This window comes from Telmatherina bonti (genome assembly GCF_933228915.1).
Source record: "Telmatherina bonti genome assembly, chromosome: 9".
In the NCBI taxonomy this organism is placed as follows: domain Eukaryota; kingdom Metazoa; phylum Chordata; class Actinopteri; order Atheriniformes; family Telmatherinidae; genus Telmatherina; species Telmatherina bonti.
In genome coordinates this window covers 5,799,865-5,822,050 of record NC_136627.1, presented here as the reverse complement: position 1 = coordinate 5,822,050, position 22,186 = coordinate 5,799,865, and the positions used below count along the sequence as shown (strand labels likewise).

The 22,186-nt window shown below is 43.1% G+C and overlaps 1 protein-coding gene across 1 annotated transcript in view; it reads right to left on the bottom strand.

The window, feature by feature from the left end:
* Positions 1-20,717, bottom strand: part of LOC306760931 (POU class 2 homeobox associating-factor 2-like) — a gene marked incomplete at both ends in the record, with an annotated part of 24,770 nt that extends 4,053 nt beyond the window's left edge. The window contains 5 exon segments of the mRNA XM_079246983.1: positions 501-805; positions 883-922; positions 19,566-19,666; positions 20,527-20,561; positions 20,563-20,717. Of these exon segments, the coding sequence (XP_079103109.1) occupies positions 501-805; positions 883-922; positions 19,566-19,666; positions 20,527-20,561; positions 20,563-20,717 (636 nt within the window).
* Between the last annotated feature and the right edge of the window lie 1,469 nt (positions 20,718-22,186).

Here is a 22,186-nt window from a genome sequence, read left to right as displayed (position 1 = left end):
CTTGCATCTTAAGCTAATTTGAGACTTTATTATTTTTCTCTGTCGGATCCAGGAAATGTTTCCAAGGATCCGGTCTGAAGCGTCTCCTCGCTGCAGGCCATGAAAGGAGAATATCTTCAGTAATCTGAGTATTTCCAGGCTGATGTTCAACATGCTGGATGATTTAAATCAACCTCAAACACGATCTTCCTCTAAACCACAGGTTTAGGGAAGGATCCTCGAAGGCCAGCATCCTGCAGATCTGTGTTGTCTCCACGCTCCAACACACCTGCAGGAGACCGGCCCTGGTGGTGCTGACCTGGAGTCTGGTCCTGGAGCACCTGAAGTGGATTTTCTCCTGATAAAACCGTCACATGGCTGCAGCTGAGGAAGAAGAGTCTGACAGCTGCAGGGTACATTTCATGAAACCTGATGGAGGTTTGTGTGATTTCAGGCATGTGGAGGAACACATCAGGCAGGCTGGGATTGGAAACGTTCATCCCTCTGATCCAGAATCTTACCAGGAATAAGTGTGACGGCTCGGAGCCGAAAGGCTGCAGCAGGGAGGAGATGGCGGGAGAAGGCAGGAAGGACCCCCCCGTGCTGGAGAAGGTGGCGGCGCTGCGGTAGTCTCCGAAGGTCTCCGGGTAGTAGCTGTCGATGAGGGAGGAGTAGCTGGACATGGTGGACGGCTCGCAGCCGAGGGGTTTACCCCCGAGGGGGGAGGAGTAGACGTCAGGGGAGAACTGCTTGGTGGACGGACAGAAGTCGGAGTCGGAGATGAAAGGACGTCTCATGCCGTAGTAGCTGGGCAGCACGTGAGACCCTGGAGGAGGACAGAAATCGCTGTTACCACGGCAACAGGCAGCTGAAGCATTGACAGACAAGGTGAAGATGTCTCACCTGGCATCTGGACAAAGGAAGGTGGAGTGGTGGATCCTCCCTGTGAGACAGACAGACAGAAGGCTTCAGCTGGCACTCTGACAACATGCATGTGTGTGTGTGTGTGTGTGTGTCACCGCTGTCATTCATCAACCCATCACACAGCAGTACATCCAGCATTCAACTCCAGATCGTACTACGACCTCCTGGTCTCTGCTCTCTAGTATTCCTGAGGTTACCAAAGTCTTTGTTTATTTGTCCTCCCAGAGAACCCAGTCTGATCCCATCATCCTCCATCGTTAGGAACAAACTCTTCCACCAGTCCTGCACCTGCGCTCCCAAACATCGTGGCTCCGCTCAGAAACCACAAAACAAACCTTATTTTCCAGCATCATTTTACAACCGAGTTAAAGCTGCTGCACATCGGCACTGTTCTGAACGCGCACAACGGCCGATTCATCACAAAAACCCAAGAGGACATTATGGGAGGATCCCATAATGTCCCCTCAGAGAGAAACTGAGGGGACTTTTACTGGCTGGAGAGACCTCAGAGAAGAGATGGGAGGCAAGACAGAAGCTGAATTAGTTTCATCTGAATCTCTGAAGCAAGAAAATCTGCTTCAGTTCAGAAGCTTCTGCTGTCTGCTTTAGTCCGGATCATTCGTTGTGATCCGGTCTGAACTAATGATGTGTCTGATCCGTAGACCCTGACAGCCAGGTGGGACTCCCGCCTCGCCACCGCCACCGGATGGGTCAGGGTTCAGCTGGTGGTTTATCACATCCACACCACGTCACACTTTTACTGAATAAACTCTGCCTCATCGATGAGTTGTGGCGTTGAAACCTGATCGTTTCAAGATGTACGACACTCAGCGGCAGCCAATCAGACCCACCGATCCTCGCAGCTTTTCTTTTTTAACCGGCCTTGTAAACGAGAAGTTGTTCAGTTATTTTACCAGATAAAATAAAGGTTAAACAAATAAAACAAAAATAAAAAAAGCCTTCTAGTCTGAGCTGGCCGGTTCCTCCGGCAGTCTCAGGCTCAGAAGAACCAATAAAGATTATGTTGAATAAATACACCACTCACTAAAAGTTGGGGAAATTCAATTTTTAGGTCAAATTAGCAGAAAATACATATGTATGTATATTTGTATATAAATTCACCAGATTATTTAAAAATGAAAGAATAAAGATTTTCTCTTCTGACTCTTGAAGACGGTAAATTTGTAAATGATTCTGGTGCAGATGGGATTTCCACGTGTGTGGATTCCAGATCGCAGGAGGTTAAAAAGAAAATCATATGTTGTGTCTGATCCCAGTGAAAGTCATCAAACCTCGACCGCTCCTCAATACCAGCTCATCTCCCCGTCTCAGAACAATCACACAGACCAGGTTTTGTTTCAGCTCCTTCGTTACTTTTTTATCATGTTTCTGCCAGAAATTCATCCACAAATCCAGGAAGTTCAGTCCTCGTCTCCATGGCAACAAGGCTCAAACTCTCCTCTTCTTGGATTTCTCATCTACTTTAAATAATACTGCTTATATTCAAAGCCTCCCTGAATACAACCAAGACCAATTTACCATGAATGCGTCCTCTTGACCACCGAGACATGCAAATGTTTTATTCTGTAATTCCAGTTACGCTTCAAGCCATTTAAAATCGATTTGCTACGTATGTCTTGTTAGGAGAACGATTCAGAGCTGTTTCTCCTCGAGGTCGGGGATCTCTGCGTGAATTTCAGCTAAAGTTAGGAAGTTGTGAAGCACCTTGACGTGTTTACCGTGTCTTTACAGCTCGTCCTTCCTGGCTTCAGTACTAAATGTGAGTTACTGATCAGCAGCTGAGATAATCTGTGAGTCTGAGTCTTTCTGCAGAGGCCTGCCGGCTCCAGCAGGACGTAGAATGGCCAAGGCGCTTGTTTGCATATGGCTAACATGAAAGAGTTGATATTAAGCCGGTGTTGGCTGGGATGTAAGCAAATTTTGAGGGCTGAATTTGAATGTGATTTGCCGGTGCCAAGACTTCCTCATGTGGCCCAGGTATGGCTCACTGCATCTCTGAAGGCTGCGTATGGAAATCAGCTCGCTGCAGCTCAGACGCTCCGATAATGTGTGTTTGTAACTCGTTGGGGACGTGAGCACACACTGATGGAGTTATTTAACCTTGTTTCACAGAAAAAAAGAAGCTCTTCCTTCCGATGCAAAACACCTGTTAAACAACATGCAGTTTGTTTCTCTCTTCTGCATTTCTCTCCTTATATGTTTATTACATTTTTAGGCTGAAAATGAACCATTTCTTTTATCTTTTCCATCCCTGTGTGTTTGTGAAGGACATCAGTTGAACACTGGGGATCAGTCTCATCCCAAACTGTGCGGTTTTGTTGCCTTTTAGCTCATTCACTTTCAGATACATGACAAAACGCCTCCAGCTTACTGAATCCCACCTTTATTTCTGACTGTTTCAGCTGTTTTATGTAATAGCAGCAAGTCTGGGCACACCTCAGTAGAAATAGTAAGCAGCTGAAGAGGAATGATGTTAGTTCTTTATGCTTTTCATGCCCCAACATGAGTGGAATTACCCTGCGGTCTGGGTTTACTCTTCCCTCTCAATGGCCTTTTATTCCCCGAGATAGAGTGGCATAAGCTAACACAAGGACATGGGAAGCTGTAGTTACTGTGTGCCTCTGCTCTTCAAGCATCATTTATAAACACGCAAGTAAACCTTGCATAGAAAAGGAGAGTAAATACCTGCAAGCAGTGTGCTATTGTTACTGTCTGCCTGTATTAATCTGAACTGGTCCGGATGATAATGCTGCAAGCTGTTAGGACACGTTACTGCATGCTAGCAGCTAATCGTGTCAAAGTGACATATCTAAACTGTGTTTGGAAAGAACGCCAAGGGGCGATTTAACTCAACCATAAACCAACATCTGTGAACATCTTCCTGTTAGGTATAAGTTATGATTCCCACTGCGATGCTTAACATGCCTGCAGGCGTGTTGAAAGACCGAAGGAGACAAACCAGCATTAATTCTCAGCACACGATGTTTGCAAACAAGTGTTTGGTAGATCATTTCTTCAACAAAGCTTCTTGGTAATAAATCCTCTGTCTGTCTGTCTGGAGACACATCTGGAAGGGCTATGCATTCATGAGACGAGCAGCAGGTTCAGGATGTGCGTTAAAACCGGCCAAACAGCTGATTCTGCTGCTGACTCTTGTTGTAAGCCTCTGGTACCTCAGGTGAGACCATCTGGAGCCGTTCTGGCAGGACGTCTGGGCATGCTGCTGCTGGGGGAGTTACATTGTTGGCTCAGTGTGTGGAGGAGACGTGGAGAAGCTGCTGGTTGCTGCACTGACAGGAAAACAGCTTCTGGTTGCAGCATCCACCATGCTGGAGGAACTCAAAACGCAGAGAGACATGGAGATGGGGTTCTGCAACCATCCCATATCGTCCCAGTCTTCCCAACTCTGTCCTCCATCATGACAACACTGGTCCCCACTGGGCAGGTCTATCAGAGACCACCTCCCTCCGGGATGAGGAGAAAGGTGAGTTTGGTTCCTCCACAGGGAACAGAGACCCTGGCTGCTAGACTTCAGACACCTGATCCAGTAAACCAGATGGAGGAGCAGAATCAGCTGTTTGGCGTCGGTGGAGAAGATCTGGACAGATGTTAACTCTGCTGCATGTCCCTCGTTTTCCCTCCAGATGTTTCTCCATTTCAAAGGGAAACATGAACGCAGGGTGTCAACGTAAACTTTCATTTAGTTAAAAATGATCCAAAACAAATAAGACACAATAAATAAATGTATAAATAAATAAATAAATAAAGCCAATCTGCTGTCAGGATCCTGTTTATAGGAATCTTCTTGTACAGCTGCTTTGTGAACCTGTTGACCCCGGCAGACCCACGTGAAGCAGACGGCAGGTTTGTTCCTCTAAAGTAAACATTTAACAGCGGCTCTGGAGACGTCAGCAAAGTCCATCTAAATTCTGTTCCACACCAGGAATCCCTGCTTAACGCTTCCTTCCAAAAGTTTAAAGAAAAGCAAACGGAGGCTTATTTTCCTGCACAAGGAGGGAATTATTACCTCCAACAAGCCACGTTGTTGGCTGCGTTTATCTGTCTGTCTGTCTGCAACGTTACACAAAAACTCCTGGACTGGACTTTCATGTGTTTCTGAGACTGGTCATGGTCCACATTAGACTCCTTTAAACATTGGAAGTATTCCAGATCAGCATCTGGATGCATGAATGTTGTGAAGGATAGAACCATTTTCAGAATATCTGCATATACAATACATGGTGAGAAAATCCAGGAGAAGTTCCCAACAGGTTTTATAAGATATAAAAAGGTAGATGTGGATCCCAGCAACATTCTGGATGCTACCATCCAGAACAGGAAAAACATTCTGGATACTACCATCCAGAACAGGAACAACATTCTGGATACTACCATCCAGAACAGGAAGAATATTCTGGATACTACCATCCAGAACAAGAACAACATTCTGGATACTACCATCCAGAACAGGAACAACATCCTGGATACTACCATCCAGAACAGGAACAACATTCTAGATACTACCATCCAGAACAGGAAGAATATTCTGGATAATACCATCCAGACCAGGTACAACATTCTGGATTCTACCATCCAGAAAAGGAACAACATCCTGGATACTACCATCCAGAACAGGAACAACATTCTGGATTCTACCATCCAGAACAAGAACAACGTTCTGGATTCTACCATCCAGAACAAGAACAACATTCTGGATTCTACCATCCAGAACAGGAACAACATCCTGGATACTACCATCCAGAACAGGAACAACATCCTGGATACTACCATCCAGAACAGGAACAACATTCTGTATACTACCATCCAAAACAGGAACAACATCCTGGATACTACCATCCAGAACAGGAACAACATCCTGGATACTACCATCCAGAACAGGAACAACATTCTGGATACTACCATCTAGAAGAGGAACAACATTCTGGATACTACCATCCAGAACAGGAAGAATATTCTGGACACTACCATCCAGACCAGGTACAACATTCTGGATTCTACCATCCAGAACAGGAACAACATCCTGGATTCTACCATCCAGAACAGGAACAACATTCTGGATACTACCATCCAGAACAGGAACAACATTCTGTATACTACCATCCAAAACAGGAAACACATTCTGGATACTACCATCCAGAACAGGAACAACATTCTGGATACTACCATCCAGAACAGGAACAACATTCTGGATACTACCATCCAGAACAGGAACAACATTCTGGATACTACCATCCAGAACAGGAACAACATCCTGGATACTACCATCTAGAACAGGAACAACATCCTAGATACTACCATCCAGAACAGGAAGAATATTCTGGATAATACCATCCAGACCAGGTACAACATTCTGGATTCTACCATCCAGAACAGGAACAACATCCTGGATACTACCATCCAGAACAGGAACAACATTCTGGATTCTACCATCCAGAACAAGAACAACGTTCTGGATTCTACCATCCAGAACAAGAACAACATTCTGGATTCTACCATCCAGAACAGGAACAACATCCTGGATACTACCATCCAGAACAGGAACAACATCCTGGATACTACCATCCAGAACAAGAACAACATCCTGGATACTACCATCCAGAACAGGAACAACATTCTGGATACTACCATCCAGAACAGAAACAACATTCTGGATACTACCATCCAGAACAGGAAGAATATTCTGGACACTACCATCCAGACCAGGTACAACTTTCTGGATACTACCATCCAGAACAGGAACAACATTCTGGATTCTACCATCCAGAACAAGAACAACGTTCTGGATTCTACCATCCAGAACAAGAACAACGTTCTGGAATCTAGCATCCAGAACAAGAACAACATTCTGGATTCTACCATCCAGAACAGGAACAACATCCTGGATACTACCATGCAGAACAGGAACAACATCCTGGATACTACCATCCAGAACAGGAACAACATCCTGGATACTACCATCCAGAACAGGAACAACATTCTGGATACTACCATCCAGAACAGAAACAACATTCTGGATACTACCATCCAGAACAGGAAGAATATTCTGGACACTACCATCCAGACCAGGTACAACATTCTGGATTCTACCATCCAGAACAGGAACAACATTCTGGATGCTACCATCCAGAACAGGAACAACATTCTGTATACTACCATCCAAAACAGGAACAACATCCTGGATACTACCATCCAGAACAGGAACAACATCCTGGATACGACCATCCAGAACAGGAACAACATTCTAGATACTACCATCCAGAACAGGAAGAATATTCTGGATAATACCATCCAGACCAGGTACAACATTCTGGATTCTACCATCCAGAACAGGAACAACATCCTGGATACTACCATCCAGAACAGGAACAACATTCTGGATTCTACCATCCAGAACAAGAACAACGTTCTGGATTCTACCATCCAGAACAAGAACAACATTCTGGATTCTACCATCCAGAACAGGAACAACATCCTGGATACTACCATCCAGAACAGGAACAACATCCTGGATACTACCATCCAGAACAGGAACAACATTCTGTATACTACCATCCAAAACAGGAACAACATCCTGGATACTACCATCCAGAACAGGAACAACATCCTGGATACTACCATCCAGAACAGGAACCACATTCTGGATACTACCATCTAGAAGAGGAACAACATTCTGGATACTACCATCCAGAACAGGAAGAATATTCTGGACACTACCATCCAGACCAGGTACAACATTCTGGATTCTACCATCCAGAACAGGAACAACATCCTGGATTCTACCATCCAGAACAGGAACAACATTCTGGATACTACCATCCAGAAAAGGAACAACATTCTGTATACTACCATCCAAAACAGGAACAACATTCTGGATACTACCATCAAGAACAGGAAGAACATTCTGGATACTACCATCCAGAACAGGAACAACATTCTGGATACTACCATCCAGAACAGGAACAACATTCTGGATACTACCATCCAGAAAAGGAACAACATCCTGGATACTACCATCCAGAACAGGAACAACATTCTAGATACTACCATCCAGAACAGGAAGAATATTCTGGATAATACCATCCAGACCAGGTACAACATTCTGGATTCTACCATCCAGAACAGGAACAACATCCTGGATACTACCATCCAGAACAGGAACAACATTCTGGATTCTACCATCCAGAACAAGAACAATGTTCTGGATTCTACCATCCAGAACAAGAACAACATTCTGGATTCTACCATCCAGAACAGGAACAACATCCTGGATACTACCATCCAGAACAGGAACAACATCCTGGATACTACCATCCAGAACAAGAACAACATCCTGGATACTACCATCCAGAACAGGAACAACATTCTGGATACTACCATCCAGAACAGAAACAACATTCTGGATACTACCATCTAGAACAGGAACAACATTCTGGATACTACAATCCAGAACAGGAAGAATATTCTGGACACTACCATCCAGACCAGGTACAACTTTCTGGATACTACCATCCAGAACAGGAACAACATTCTGGATACTACCATCCAGAACAGAAACAACATTCTGGATACTACCATCTAGAACAGGAACAACATTCTGGATACTACCATCCAGAACAGGAAGAATATTCTGGACACTACCATCCAGACCAGGTACAACTTTCTGGATACTACCATCCAGAACAGGAACAACATTCTGGATTCTACCATCCAGAACAAGAACAACGTTCTGGATTCTACCATCCAGAACAAGAACAACGTTCTGGAATCTAGCATCCAGAACAAGAACAACATTCTGGATTCTACCATCCAGAACAGGAACAACATCCTGGATACTACCATGCAGAACAGGAACAACATCCTGGATACTACCATCCAGAACAGGAACAACATCCTGGATACTACCATCCAGAACAGGAAGAACATTCTGGATACTACCATCCAGAACAGAAACAACATTCTGGATACTACCATCTAAAACAGGAACAACATTCTGGATACTACCATCCAGAACAGGAAGAATATTCTGGACACTACCATCCAGACCAGGTACAACATTCTGGATTCTACCATCCAGAACAGGAACAACATTCTGGATGCTACCATCCAGAACAAGAACAACATTCTGTATACTACCATCCAAAACAGGAACAACATCCTCGATACTACCATCCAGAACAGGAACAACATCCTGGATACGACCATCCAGAACAGGAACAACATTCTAGATACTACCATCCAGAACAGGAAGAATATTCTGGATAATACCATCCAGACCAGGTACAACATTCTGGATGCTACCATCCAGAACAGGAACAACTTTCTGTATACTACCATCCAAAACAGGAACAACATTCTGGATACAACCATCCAGAACAGGAACAACATCCTGGATACTACCATCCAGAACAGGAACAACATTCTAGATACTACCATCCAGAACAGGAAGAATATTCTGGATAATACCATCCAGACCAGGTACAACATTCTGGATTCTACCATCCAGAACAGGAACAACATCCTGGATACTACCATCCAGAACAGGAACAACATTCTGTATACTACCATCCAAAACAGGAACAACATTCTGGATACTACCATCAAGAACAGGAAGAACATTCTGGATACTACCATCCAGAACAGGAACAACATTCTGGATACTACCATCCAGAACAGGAACAACATTCTGGATACTACCATCCAGAAAAGGAACAACATCCTGGATACTACCATCCAGAACAGGAACAACATTCTAGATACTACCATCCAGAACAGGAAGAATATTCTGGATAATACCATCCAGACCAGGTACAACATTCTGGATTCTACCATCCAGAACAGGAACAACATCCTGGATACTACCATCCAGAACAGGAACAACATTCTGGATTCTACCATCCAGAACAAGAACAATGTTCTGGATTCTACCATCCAGAACAAGAACAACATTCTGGATTCTACCATCCAGAACAGGAACAACATCCTGGATACTACCATCCAGAACAGGAACAACATCCTGGATACTACCATCCAGAACAAGAACAACATCCTGGATACTACCATCCAGAACAGGAACAACATTCTGGATACTACCATCCAGAACAGAAACAACATTCTGGATACTACCATCTAGAACAGGAACAACATTCTGGATACTACAATCCAGAACAGGAAGAATATTCTGGACACTACCATCCAGACCAGGTACAACTTTCTGGATACTACCATCCAGAACAGGAACAACATTCTGGATACTACCATCCAGAACAGAAACAACATTCTGGATACTACCATCTAGAACAGGAACAACATTCTGGATACTACCATCCAGAACAGGAAGAATATTCTGGACACTACCATCCAGACCAGGTACAACTTTCTGGATACTACCATCCAGAACAGGAACAACATTCTGGATTCTACCATCCAGAACAAGAACAACGTTCTGGATTCTACCATCCAGAACAAGAACAACTTTCTGGAATCTAGCATCCAGAACAAGAACAACATTCTGGATTCTACCATCCAGAACAGGAACAACATCCTGGATACTACCATGCAGAACAGGAACAACATCCTGGATACTACCATCCAGAACAGGAACAACATCCTGGATACTACCATCCAGAACAGGAACAACATTCTGGATACTACCATCCAGAACAGAAACAACATTCTGGATACTACCATCTAAAACAGGAACAACATTCTGGATACTACCATCCAGAACAGGAAGAATATTCTGGACACTACCATCCAGACCAGGTACAACATTCTGGATTCTACCATCCAGAACAGGAACAACATTCTGGATGCTACCATCCAGAACAAGAACAACATTCTGTATACTACCATCCAAAACAGGAACAACATCCTCGATACTACCATCCAGAACAGGAACAACATCCTGGATACGACCATCCAGAACAGGAACAACATTCTAGATACTACCATCCAGAACAGGAAGAATATTCTGGATAATACCATCCAGACCAGGTACAACATTCTGGATTCTACCATCCAGAACAGGAACAACATTCTGGATACTACCATCCAGAAGAGGAAGAATATTCTGGACACTACCATCCAGAACAGAAACAACATTCTGGATACTACCATCTAGAACAGGAACAACATTCTGGATGCTACCATCCAGAACAGGAACAACATTCTGTATACTACCATCCAAAACAGGAACAACATCCTGGAAACTACCATCCAGAACAGGAACAACATCCTGGATACTACCATCCAGAACAGGAACAACATTCTGGATTCTACCATCCAGAACAGGAATAACATTCTGGATTCTACCATCCAGAACAGGAACAACATTCTGGATGCTACCATCCAGAACAAGAACAACATTCTGTATACTACCATCCAAAACAGGAACAACATCCTCGATACTACCATCCAGAACAGGAACAACATCCTGGATACGACCATCCAGAACAGGAACAACATTCTAGATACTACCATCCAGAACAGGAAGAATATTCTGGATAATACCATCCAGACAGGGTACAACATTCTGGATGCTACCATCCAGAACAGGAACAACTTTCTGTATACTACCATCCAAAACAGGAACAACATTCTGGATACAACCATCCAGAACAGGAACAACATCCTGGATACTACCATCCAGAACAGGAACAACATTCTAGATACTACCATCCAGAACAGGAAGAATATTCTGGATAATACCATCCAGACCAGGTACAACATTCTGGATTCTACCATCCAGAACAGGAACAACATCCTGGATACTACCATCCAGAACAGGAACAACATTCTGTATACTACCATCCAAAACAGGAACAACATTCTGGATACTACCATCAAGAACAGGAAGAACATTCTGGATACTACCATCCAGAACAGGAACAACATTCTGGATACTACCATCCAGAACAGGAACAACATTCTGGATACTACCATCCAGAAAAGGAACAACATCCTGGATACTACCATCCAGAACAGGAACAACATTCTAGATACTACCATCCAGAACAGGAAGAATATTCTGGATAATACCATCCAGACCAGGTACAACATTCTGGATTCTACCATCCAGAACAGGAACAACATCCTGGATACTACCATCCAGAACAGGAACAACATTCTGGATTCTACCATCCAGAACAAGAACAATGTTCTGGATTCTACCATCCAGAACAAGAACAACATTCTGGATTCTACCATCCAGAACAGGAACAACATCCTGGATACTACCATCCAGAACAGGAACAACATCCTGGATACTACCATCCAGAACAAGAACAACATCCTGGATACTACCATCCAGAACAGGAACAACATTCTGGATACTACCATCCAGAACAGAAACAACATTCTGGATACTACCATCTAGAACAGGAACAACATTCTGGATACTACAATCCAGAACAGGAAGAATATTCTGGACACTACCATCCAGACCAGGTACAACTTTCTGGATACTACCATCCAGAACAGGAACAACATTCTGGATAGTACCATCCAGAACAGAAACAACATTCTGGATACTACCATCTAGAACAGAAACAACATTCTGGATACTACCATCCAGAACAGGAAGAATATTCTGGACACTACCATCCAGACCAGGTACAACTTTCTGGATACTACCATCCAGAACAGGAACAACATTCTGGATTCTACCATCCAGAACAAGAACAACGTTCTGGATTCTACCATCCAGAACAAGAACAACGTTCTGGAATCTAGCATCCAGAACAAGAACAAAATTCTGGATTCTACCATCCAGAACAGGAACAACATCCTGGATACTACCATGCAGAACAGGAACAACATCCTGGATACTACCATCCAGAACAGGAACAACATCCTGGATACTACCATCCAGAACAGGAACAACATTCTGGATACTACCATCCAGAACAGAAACAACATTCTGGATACTACCATCTAAAACAGGAACAACATTCTGGATACTACCATCCAGAACAGGAAGAATATTCTGGACACTACCATCCAGACCAGGTACAACATTCTGGATTCTACCATCCAGAACAGGAACAACATTCTGGATGCTACCATCCAGAACAAGAACAACATTCTGTATACTACCATCCAAAACAGGAACAACATCCTCGATACTACCATCCAGAACAGGAACAACATCCTGGATACGACCATCCAGAACAGGAACAACATTCTAGATACTACCATCCAGAACAGGAAGAATATTCTGGATAATACCATCCAGACCAGGTACAACATTCTGGATTCTACCATCCAGAACAGGAACAACATCCTGGATACTACCATCCAGAACAGGAACAACATTCTGGATTCTACCATCCAGAACAAGAACAATGTTCTGGATTCTACCATCCAGAACAAGAACAACATTCTGGATTCTACCATCCAGAACAGGAACAACATCCTGGATACTACCATCCAGAACAGGAACAACATCCTGGATACTACCATCCAGAACAAGAACAACATCCTGGATACTACCATCCAGAACAGGAACAACATTCTGGATACTACCATCCAGAACAGAAACAACATTCTGGATACTACCATCTAGAACAGGAACAACATTCTGGATACTACAATCCAGAACAGGAAGAATATTCTGGACACTACCATCCAGACCAGGTACAACTTTCTGGATACTACCATCCAGAACAGGAACAACATTCTGGATAGTACCATCCAGAACAGAAACAACATTCTGGATACTACCATCTAGAACAGAAACAACATTCTGGATACTACCATCCAGAACAGGAAGAATATTCTGGACACTACCATCCAGACCAGGTACAACTTTCTGGATACTACCATCCAGAACAGGAACAACATTCTGGATTCTACCATCCAGAACAAGAACAACGTTCTGGATTCTACCATCCAGAACAAGAACAACGTTCTGGAATCTAGCATCCAGAACAAGAACAACATTCTGGATTCTACCATCCAGAACAGGAACAACATCCTGGATACTACCATGCAGAACAGGAACAACATCCTGGATACTACCATCCAGAACAGGAACAACATCCTGGATACTACCATCCAGAACAGGAACAACATTCTGGATACTACCATCCAGAACAGAAACAACATTCTGGATACTACCATCTAAAACAGGAACAACATTCTGGATACTACCATCCAGAACAGGAAGAATATTCTGGACACTACCATCCAGACCAGGTACAACATTCTGGATTCTACCATCCAGAACAGGAACAACATTCTGGATGCTACCATCCAGAACAAGAACAACATTCTGTATACTACCATCCAAAACAGGAACAACATCCTCGATACTACCATCCAGAACAGGAACAACATCCTGGATACGACCATCCAGAACAGGAACAACATTCTAGATACTACCATCCAGAACAGGAAGAATATTCTGGATAATACCATCCAGACCAGGTACAACATTCTGGATGCTACCATCCAGAACAGGAACAACTTTCTGTATACTACCATCCAAAACAGGAACAACATTCTGGATACAACCATCCAGAACAGGAACAACCTCCTGGATACTACCATCCAGAACAGGAACAACATTCTAGATACTACCATCCAGAACAGGAAGAATATTCTGGATAATACCATCCAGACCAGGTACAACATTCTGGATTCTACCATCCAGAACAGGAACAACATCCTGGATACTACCATCCAGAACAGGAACAACATTCTGGATTCTACCATCCAGAACAAGAACAACGTTCTGGATTGTACCATCCAGAACAAGAACAACATTCTGGATTCTACCATCCAGAACAGGAACAACATCCTGGATACTACCATCCAGAACAGGAACAACATCCTGGATACTACCATCCAGAACAGGAACAACATCCTGGATACTACCATCCAGAACAGGAACAACATCCTGGATACTACCATCCAGAACAGGAACAACATTCTGGATACTACCATCCAGAACAAGAACAACATTCTGGATACTACCATCTAGAAGAGGAACAACATTCTGGATACTACCATCCAGAACAGGAAGAATATTCTGGACACTACCATCCAGACCAGGTACAACATTCTGGATTCTACCATCCAGAACAGGAACAACATCCTGGATTCTACCATCCAGAACAGGAACAACATTCTGGATACTACCATCCAGAACAGGAACAACATCCTGGATACTACCATCCAGAACAGGAACAACATTCTGGATACTACCATCCAGAACAGGAACAACATTCTGGATACTACCATCTAGAACAGGAACAACATTCTGGATACTACCATCCAGAACAGGAAGAATATTCTGGACACTACCATCCAGACCAGGTACAACTTTCTGGATACTACCATCCAGAACAGGAACAACATTCTGGATGCTACCATCCAGAACAGGAACAACATCCTGGATACTACCATCCAGAACAGGAACAACATCCTGGATTCTACCATCCAGAACAAGAACAACATTCTGGATTCTACCATCCAGAACAGAAACAACATCCTGGATACTACCATCCAGAACAGGAACAACATTCTGGATACTACCATCCAGAAGAGGAAGAATATTCTGGACACTACCATCCAGAACAGAAACAACATTCTGGATACTACCATCTAGAACAGGAACAACATTCTGGATGCTACCATCCAGAACAGGAACAACATTCTGTATACTACCATCCAAAACAGGAACAACATCCTGGAAACTACCATCCAGAACAGGAACAACATCCTGGATACTACCATCCAGAACAGGAACAACATTCTGGATTCTACCATCCAGAACAGGAATAACATTCTGGATTCTACCATCCAGAACAGGAACAACATTCTGGATTCTACCATCTAGAACAGGAACAACATCCTGGATACTACCATCCAGAACAGGAACAACATCCTGGATACTACCATCCAGAACAGGAACAACATCCTGGATACTACCATCCAGAACAGGAAGAATATTCTGGATACTACCATCCAGAACAGGAAGAATATTCTGGATACTACCATCCAGAACAGGAAGAATATTCTGGATACTACCATCCAGACCAGGTACAACATTCTGGATACTACCATCCAGACCAGGTACAACATTCTGGATTCTACCATCCAGAACAGGAACAACATCCTGGATACTACCATCCAGAACAGGAACAACATTCTGGATTCTACCATCCAGAACAAGAACAACGTTCTGGATTGTACCATCCAGAACAAGAACAACATTCTGGATTCTACCATCCAGAACAGGAACAACATCCTGGATACTACCATCCAGAACAGGAACAACATCCTGGATACTACCATCCAGAACAGGAACAACATCCTGGATACTACCATCCAGAACAGGAACAACATCCTGGATACTACCATCCAGAACAGGAACAACATTCTGGATACTACCATCCAGAACAAGAAGAATATTCTGGACACTACCATCCAGACCAGGTACAACATTCTGGATTCTACCATCCAGAACAGGAACAACATCCTGGATTCTACCATCCAGAACAGGAACAACATTCTGGATACTACCATCCAGAACAGGAACAACATCCTGGATACTACCATCCAGAACAGGAACAACATTCTGGATACTACCATCCAGAACAGAAACAACATTCTGGATACTACCATCTAGAACAGGAACAACATTCTGGATACTACCATCCAGAACAGGAAGAATATTCTGGACACTACCATCCAGACCAGGTACAACTTTCTGGATACTACCATCCAGAACAGGAATAACATTCTGGATTCTACCATCCAGAACAGGAACAACATTCTGGATTCTACCATCTAGAACAGGAACAACATCCTGGATACTACCATCCAGAACAGGAACAACATCCTGGATACTACCATCCAGAACAGGAACAACATCCTGGATACTACCATCCAGAACAGGAAGAATATTCTGGATACTACCATCCAGAACAGGAAGAATATTCTGGATACTACCATCCAGAACAGGAAGAATATTCTGGATACTACCATCCAGACCAGGTACAACATTCTGGATACTACCATCCAGACCAGGTACAACATTCTGGATTCTACCATCCAGAACAGGAAGAATATTCTAGATACTACCATCCAGAACAGGAACAACATTCTGGATACTACCATCCAGAACAGGAAGAATATTCTGGATAATACCATCCAGAACAGGAAGAATATTCTGGATAATACCATCCAGACCAGGTACAACATTCTGGATTCTACCATCCAGAACAGGAACAACATCCTGGATACTACCATCCAGAACAGGAACAACATTCTGGATTCTACCATCCGGAACAAGAACAACGTTCTGGATTCTACCATCCAGAACAAGAACAACATTCTGGATTCTACCATCCAGAACAGGAACAACATCCTGGATACTACCATCCAGAACAGGAACAACATCCTGGATACTACCATCCAGAACAGGAACAACATTCTGTATACTACCATCCAAAACAGGAACAACATCCTGGATACTACCATCCAGAACAGGAACAACATCCTGGATACTACCATCCAGAACAGGAACCACATTCTGGATACTACCATCTAGAAGAGGAACAACATTCTGGATACTACCATCCAGAACAGGAAGAATATTCTGGACACTACCATCCAGACCAGGTACAACATTCTGGATTCTACCATCCAGAACAGGAACAACATCCTGGATTCTACCATCCAGAACAGGAACAACATTCTGGATACTACCATCCAGAACAGGAACAACATTCTGTATACTACCATCCAAAACAGGAACAACATTCTGGATACTACCATCAAGAACAGGAACAACATTCTGGATACTACCATCCAGAACAGGAACAACATTCTGGATACTACCATCCAGAACAGGAACAACATTCTGGATACTACCATCCAGAACAGGAACAACATCCTGGATACTACCATCCAGAACAGGAACAACATTCTAGATACTACCATCCAGAACAGGAAGAATATTCTGGATAATACCATCCAGACCAGGTACAACATTCTGGATTCTACCATCCAGAACAGGAACAACATCCTGGATACTACCATCCAGAACAGGAACAACATCCTGGATACTACCATCCAGAACAGGAACAACATCCTGGATACTACCATCCAGAACAGGAAGAATATTCTGGATACTACCATCCAGAACAGGAAGAATATTCTGGATACTACCATCCAGAACAGGAAGAATATTCTGGATACTACCATCCAGACCAGGTACAACATTCTGGATACTACCATCCAGACCAGGTACAACATTCTGGATTCTACCATCCAGAACAGGAAGAATATTCTAGATACTACCATCCAGAACAGGAACAACATTCTGGATACTACCATCCAGAACAGGAACAACATTCTGGATACTACCATCCAGAACAGGAACAACTTTTCATCATTTCAAGAGAACAAACAAGCAACAAACACGACAATGTAGACAAGACACTGTGGATTAAGTATTAATGATCCATTGATAATCTCATATGGATCCACCATCCTGGAATCTGATGGTGGATCTATGTGAGATGGATGTAGGACCAGAACATCACCTGGGATGAGCTTTTTGGTGGAGGTCTGACCTCTCACACTGCTTTCTACGGTATTTACTGTGTTGTTTATGATCTGTTCCGTTCTTTCATGTGTCAGGATGTTTGACCTGCAGCTTAGTGACACACCCGGACTTCACTGAAACTATTACTTAAAACCAGTTTTGACCTATTTGTTGGTTGTACTGTAGATCGAAATCAGAAAGCCAACTGATTTTATAAATCATCAATTATCAATGTTCACTTTCATTACATGCACCTGCCCTCCATCCACTGAAGTCACCAAACTCCGGTGCATCCAGCATGATTCTGAAGGAGAAATAGGTTTTTGGCTTTTCGCTGCATGTGAGGGATTTATGTCCTGCAAGCTGAGTCGTCATAACTACGAGGTGGACATGCCGTCGCTGCACAGAGAGCAGAGTAAACACAGGCCTGTAAAAGCCTTCTGACAGGTGGTTTGTGGGAAGTGAAAAGCAAGTCTTGCTTGTGCATGCAGCCATCTGAAGCACAGCCAGATTTCCGCGTGTGACAGAGTGTGTGTGTGTGTGTGAGAGGCAACAATAGGAGGTTTGTCTGCAGCCTATTCATGGCAGAGGACAATATCGGCTGGCAGGTGTGCAGGGATCAAACTTTACATATGGCAGCGTCCTCCTCGGCCCTTTCACTTTGCTACCTGTCCACCTCAAACCTCCCCCCCTCCCTCCAGCTCCAGCTCCGGCTCCAGGGAGGGTTTTAGGCAGATCGTGGTCATTGCCATTGCACGCATTGTGTAAATGTTCTTTTGTGAGGTCAGAGAGGGACTTGGCGCTTTGTGTCTCTCTGTGCTAAGCTATTTACAGACGGGCTTTGGGAAAGCTTGAGGGGGAGCGAGGTACAGGTGGTTCGTGGCTCAACTGCTGGATCGTTAGCACACAAAACACAAAATGTAAACAGAGAGTCGAGATTCTTTCTGGTTTTTAAAGGTACTGTCTTAATTGTGTGCCCATCAGAATGTCAGCTGTGGTTACAGTGTTTGTTTTGAGAGAAAAGTGAAGGACAAAAGCAGGATAGTCTAGAGGAGACGGTTCTTACGCCATATCTGGGTCCGCTGGTCTGTCGGGATCGCTTCTCCGCCAGCAGGTCTTTAACCGTATGCTTGACTCGAACGCCTTGGTACACTCTCTTGGAATATTCTGGAGAGCAGAAAGGAGCCTCGTTTGAAACAAATCCTGCAACAGTTCGATCTGTAGCACAGCTTCATACAAATTTTCATTCATTCCCACAAATGTGTGTTCATTTGAATGTTTCACAGTTTTATGCATCCAGGTGAATGACTCTTTGGGATTGGTGTGTAAATGTCATGGAAATTGCCTTTGGTTTGGCCGATGCAAATGGACTGCTAAAAAGGAGGTAATTAAGTAGAAGCACTTGGTGAAACCTCACTCTGAGCAAACTCTGGAGGATGTAGCTGCTCTCACTAAAGAAGCTAAAGCAGCATTTCAAATAAAAACTCAGCCATCATTAGTTTTTACACATCTCATATTGCTGCTGGTGTGATTTGGGACATTCCTGGGAAGCACAGCTCTAAACTCAATGAAAATGCAAACTTTATTATGCAAACGGAAATTGCATGCAAAAAACTGTATGTAAAGAACCCCAGCTTTCTGAATGGGTCTTTTAGATAACACCCAACCATGCGCACCCATTAGGTTCTCAATAATATTAAATTATCTCTTTTTAAAATGACCTGTTGCCAAATCTCCCTAAACTAATGGCCACTGTGTCTGGCTTTGTGGATAATGTTATTAACATACACTGAAATATCTGAACTTTGGAAGGTTTTCTGACACCTCCTTCGTCTCTGATCCTTTTAAACAGGACATATTGATAGATCTATTTGACATTTCTCATCACATGAATACTTAAAAAAACAAAGCATCACACTGACTCACAGATTCTTTCATTCTTTTCCCCAAAAACTAAAACCTCAAACTTTGCAAGTTGAAACGTCATTTCTATAAACACAACTTGTGTATGAATATGTCGGTCTTACCTGTGTCCATGATGCTGCTGAACAGTGACACACACACACACACACACACACACACACACACACACACAGGCCTGTCTGTTCTCCCTCTGCTGGATTTGCCTATAGAAGCTAAGTCCCAGTGTGCAGCACCATACTGACTGTCGTGCCACAGTGGGAGCTTTAACCACGCTGTCAGGAGGGCAGGGACACATGGAATATGCCACCTCACACTGCAGTCATGAGGAGGCAGCTTTTCAAAATGACCTTTATCTATTTGTTTAAATGCAAATGTTTGGTGGGGACGTTTTTTAGACTATTTGCATCTGCAGTCAAGATTAGGCGTTGGGAATGGGGAGAGTGAAGGATAGACCGGGAGGCAACTTGTCCCTCCTCCCTTACATCTCACTCATCAGCCACATTGAAAAGGACATATTGTTTCCACATTTTTTTATTTACAATATTGCTGTGGTGGTTTTGTGGGAAGAAGTCTGTTTGTGTTGCAGTCTGAGCTCTGGCACCAGTGGGATGAATCCTTATCAAGCAGCAACTAAAAGCTTCAAAAGCATCTTCATGTTCATGTAGGTCAAAGGGATTTTGTTCTAATGTGAAACAACTTTTGGTATGAATAAACATTTTTGAGTCACTTTCTATTTTTTGACTGACGTGTAAAAATGAGTTTGAATCTGTGAGCAAAGGTGAAAGCAGTTAGTCAGTGGAAAGATTAGCCCTGGAGGCTAAACTGGTCATTTCTACTGTAAATCACTCATCTTTGTAATTGTTTTGGGAGTTTTTACAGCAGTTGTGAAGATCTGCATTCTGACACAGATGATATCATAAGAACCGTCACCGCAGCGAGATAGACTAGCTAAACGTTGAAGTGGAACTGCTTATTAGCGCTTGCATGTGCGTGCCGTTTGTTACACGGCTGTAAATATACATGTGGACAGAAGCGAACAAGACAGTCAACTTCTCATCTATTACAAGCTAACTACTGATGTTTATGAGCAACCAGCTGCAACAGAAACTGGCTAAGCTAATCATTAGCACATGGAGGCTAGCAAACCCACTGGGTGGGACTGGGAAGTCATCCAACGTTTTGATCTTTATGGGCTTTTTTAAACACTTTTTTTTTTTAATAAGCACAGTATTTCTTAATGCCCAAACTGAACTGGATGTATGAAACATTTCCACACGCCAGAGTAAAAATAATCATGCTAGCTGGTGCAGTAATATACATGACTCCCCTCAGTCACAGTGGATGTAAAATGGAGTGAAAAAAATAAAATTAAGCAACTTTTCTTTACTGAACAGAATTAGTTAGGTTTTTTAAAGAGAACAACTAAAAAACTTGTTTTGTTGGGGTTTTTATGGGCTAAAAATACACTATTTAAGCTATTTTTTACAGTTCTAGCTCAAAGCACAATCACCAGCAGTCAAATTTATGTCCAATTTCTAACTTAACACGTTGTAAAAGTGAATTACAGCCACCTATTATTACAGCAATGCCTAATGTTTTCTACCAGTTCAGTGTGTGTAGTCTGAACTTGCATTGCTATGCGCTACTGTTAGCGTTAGCTCAGGTCTGGTTTCATGTGGGTTCTAACCTCACATCAAGAGGTAGAAAAGGTAAATGTGTCACATAACTGTGAGATTTACAACATATGCATCTCATTAAAAACTA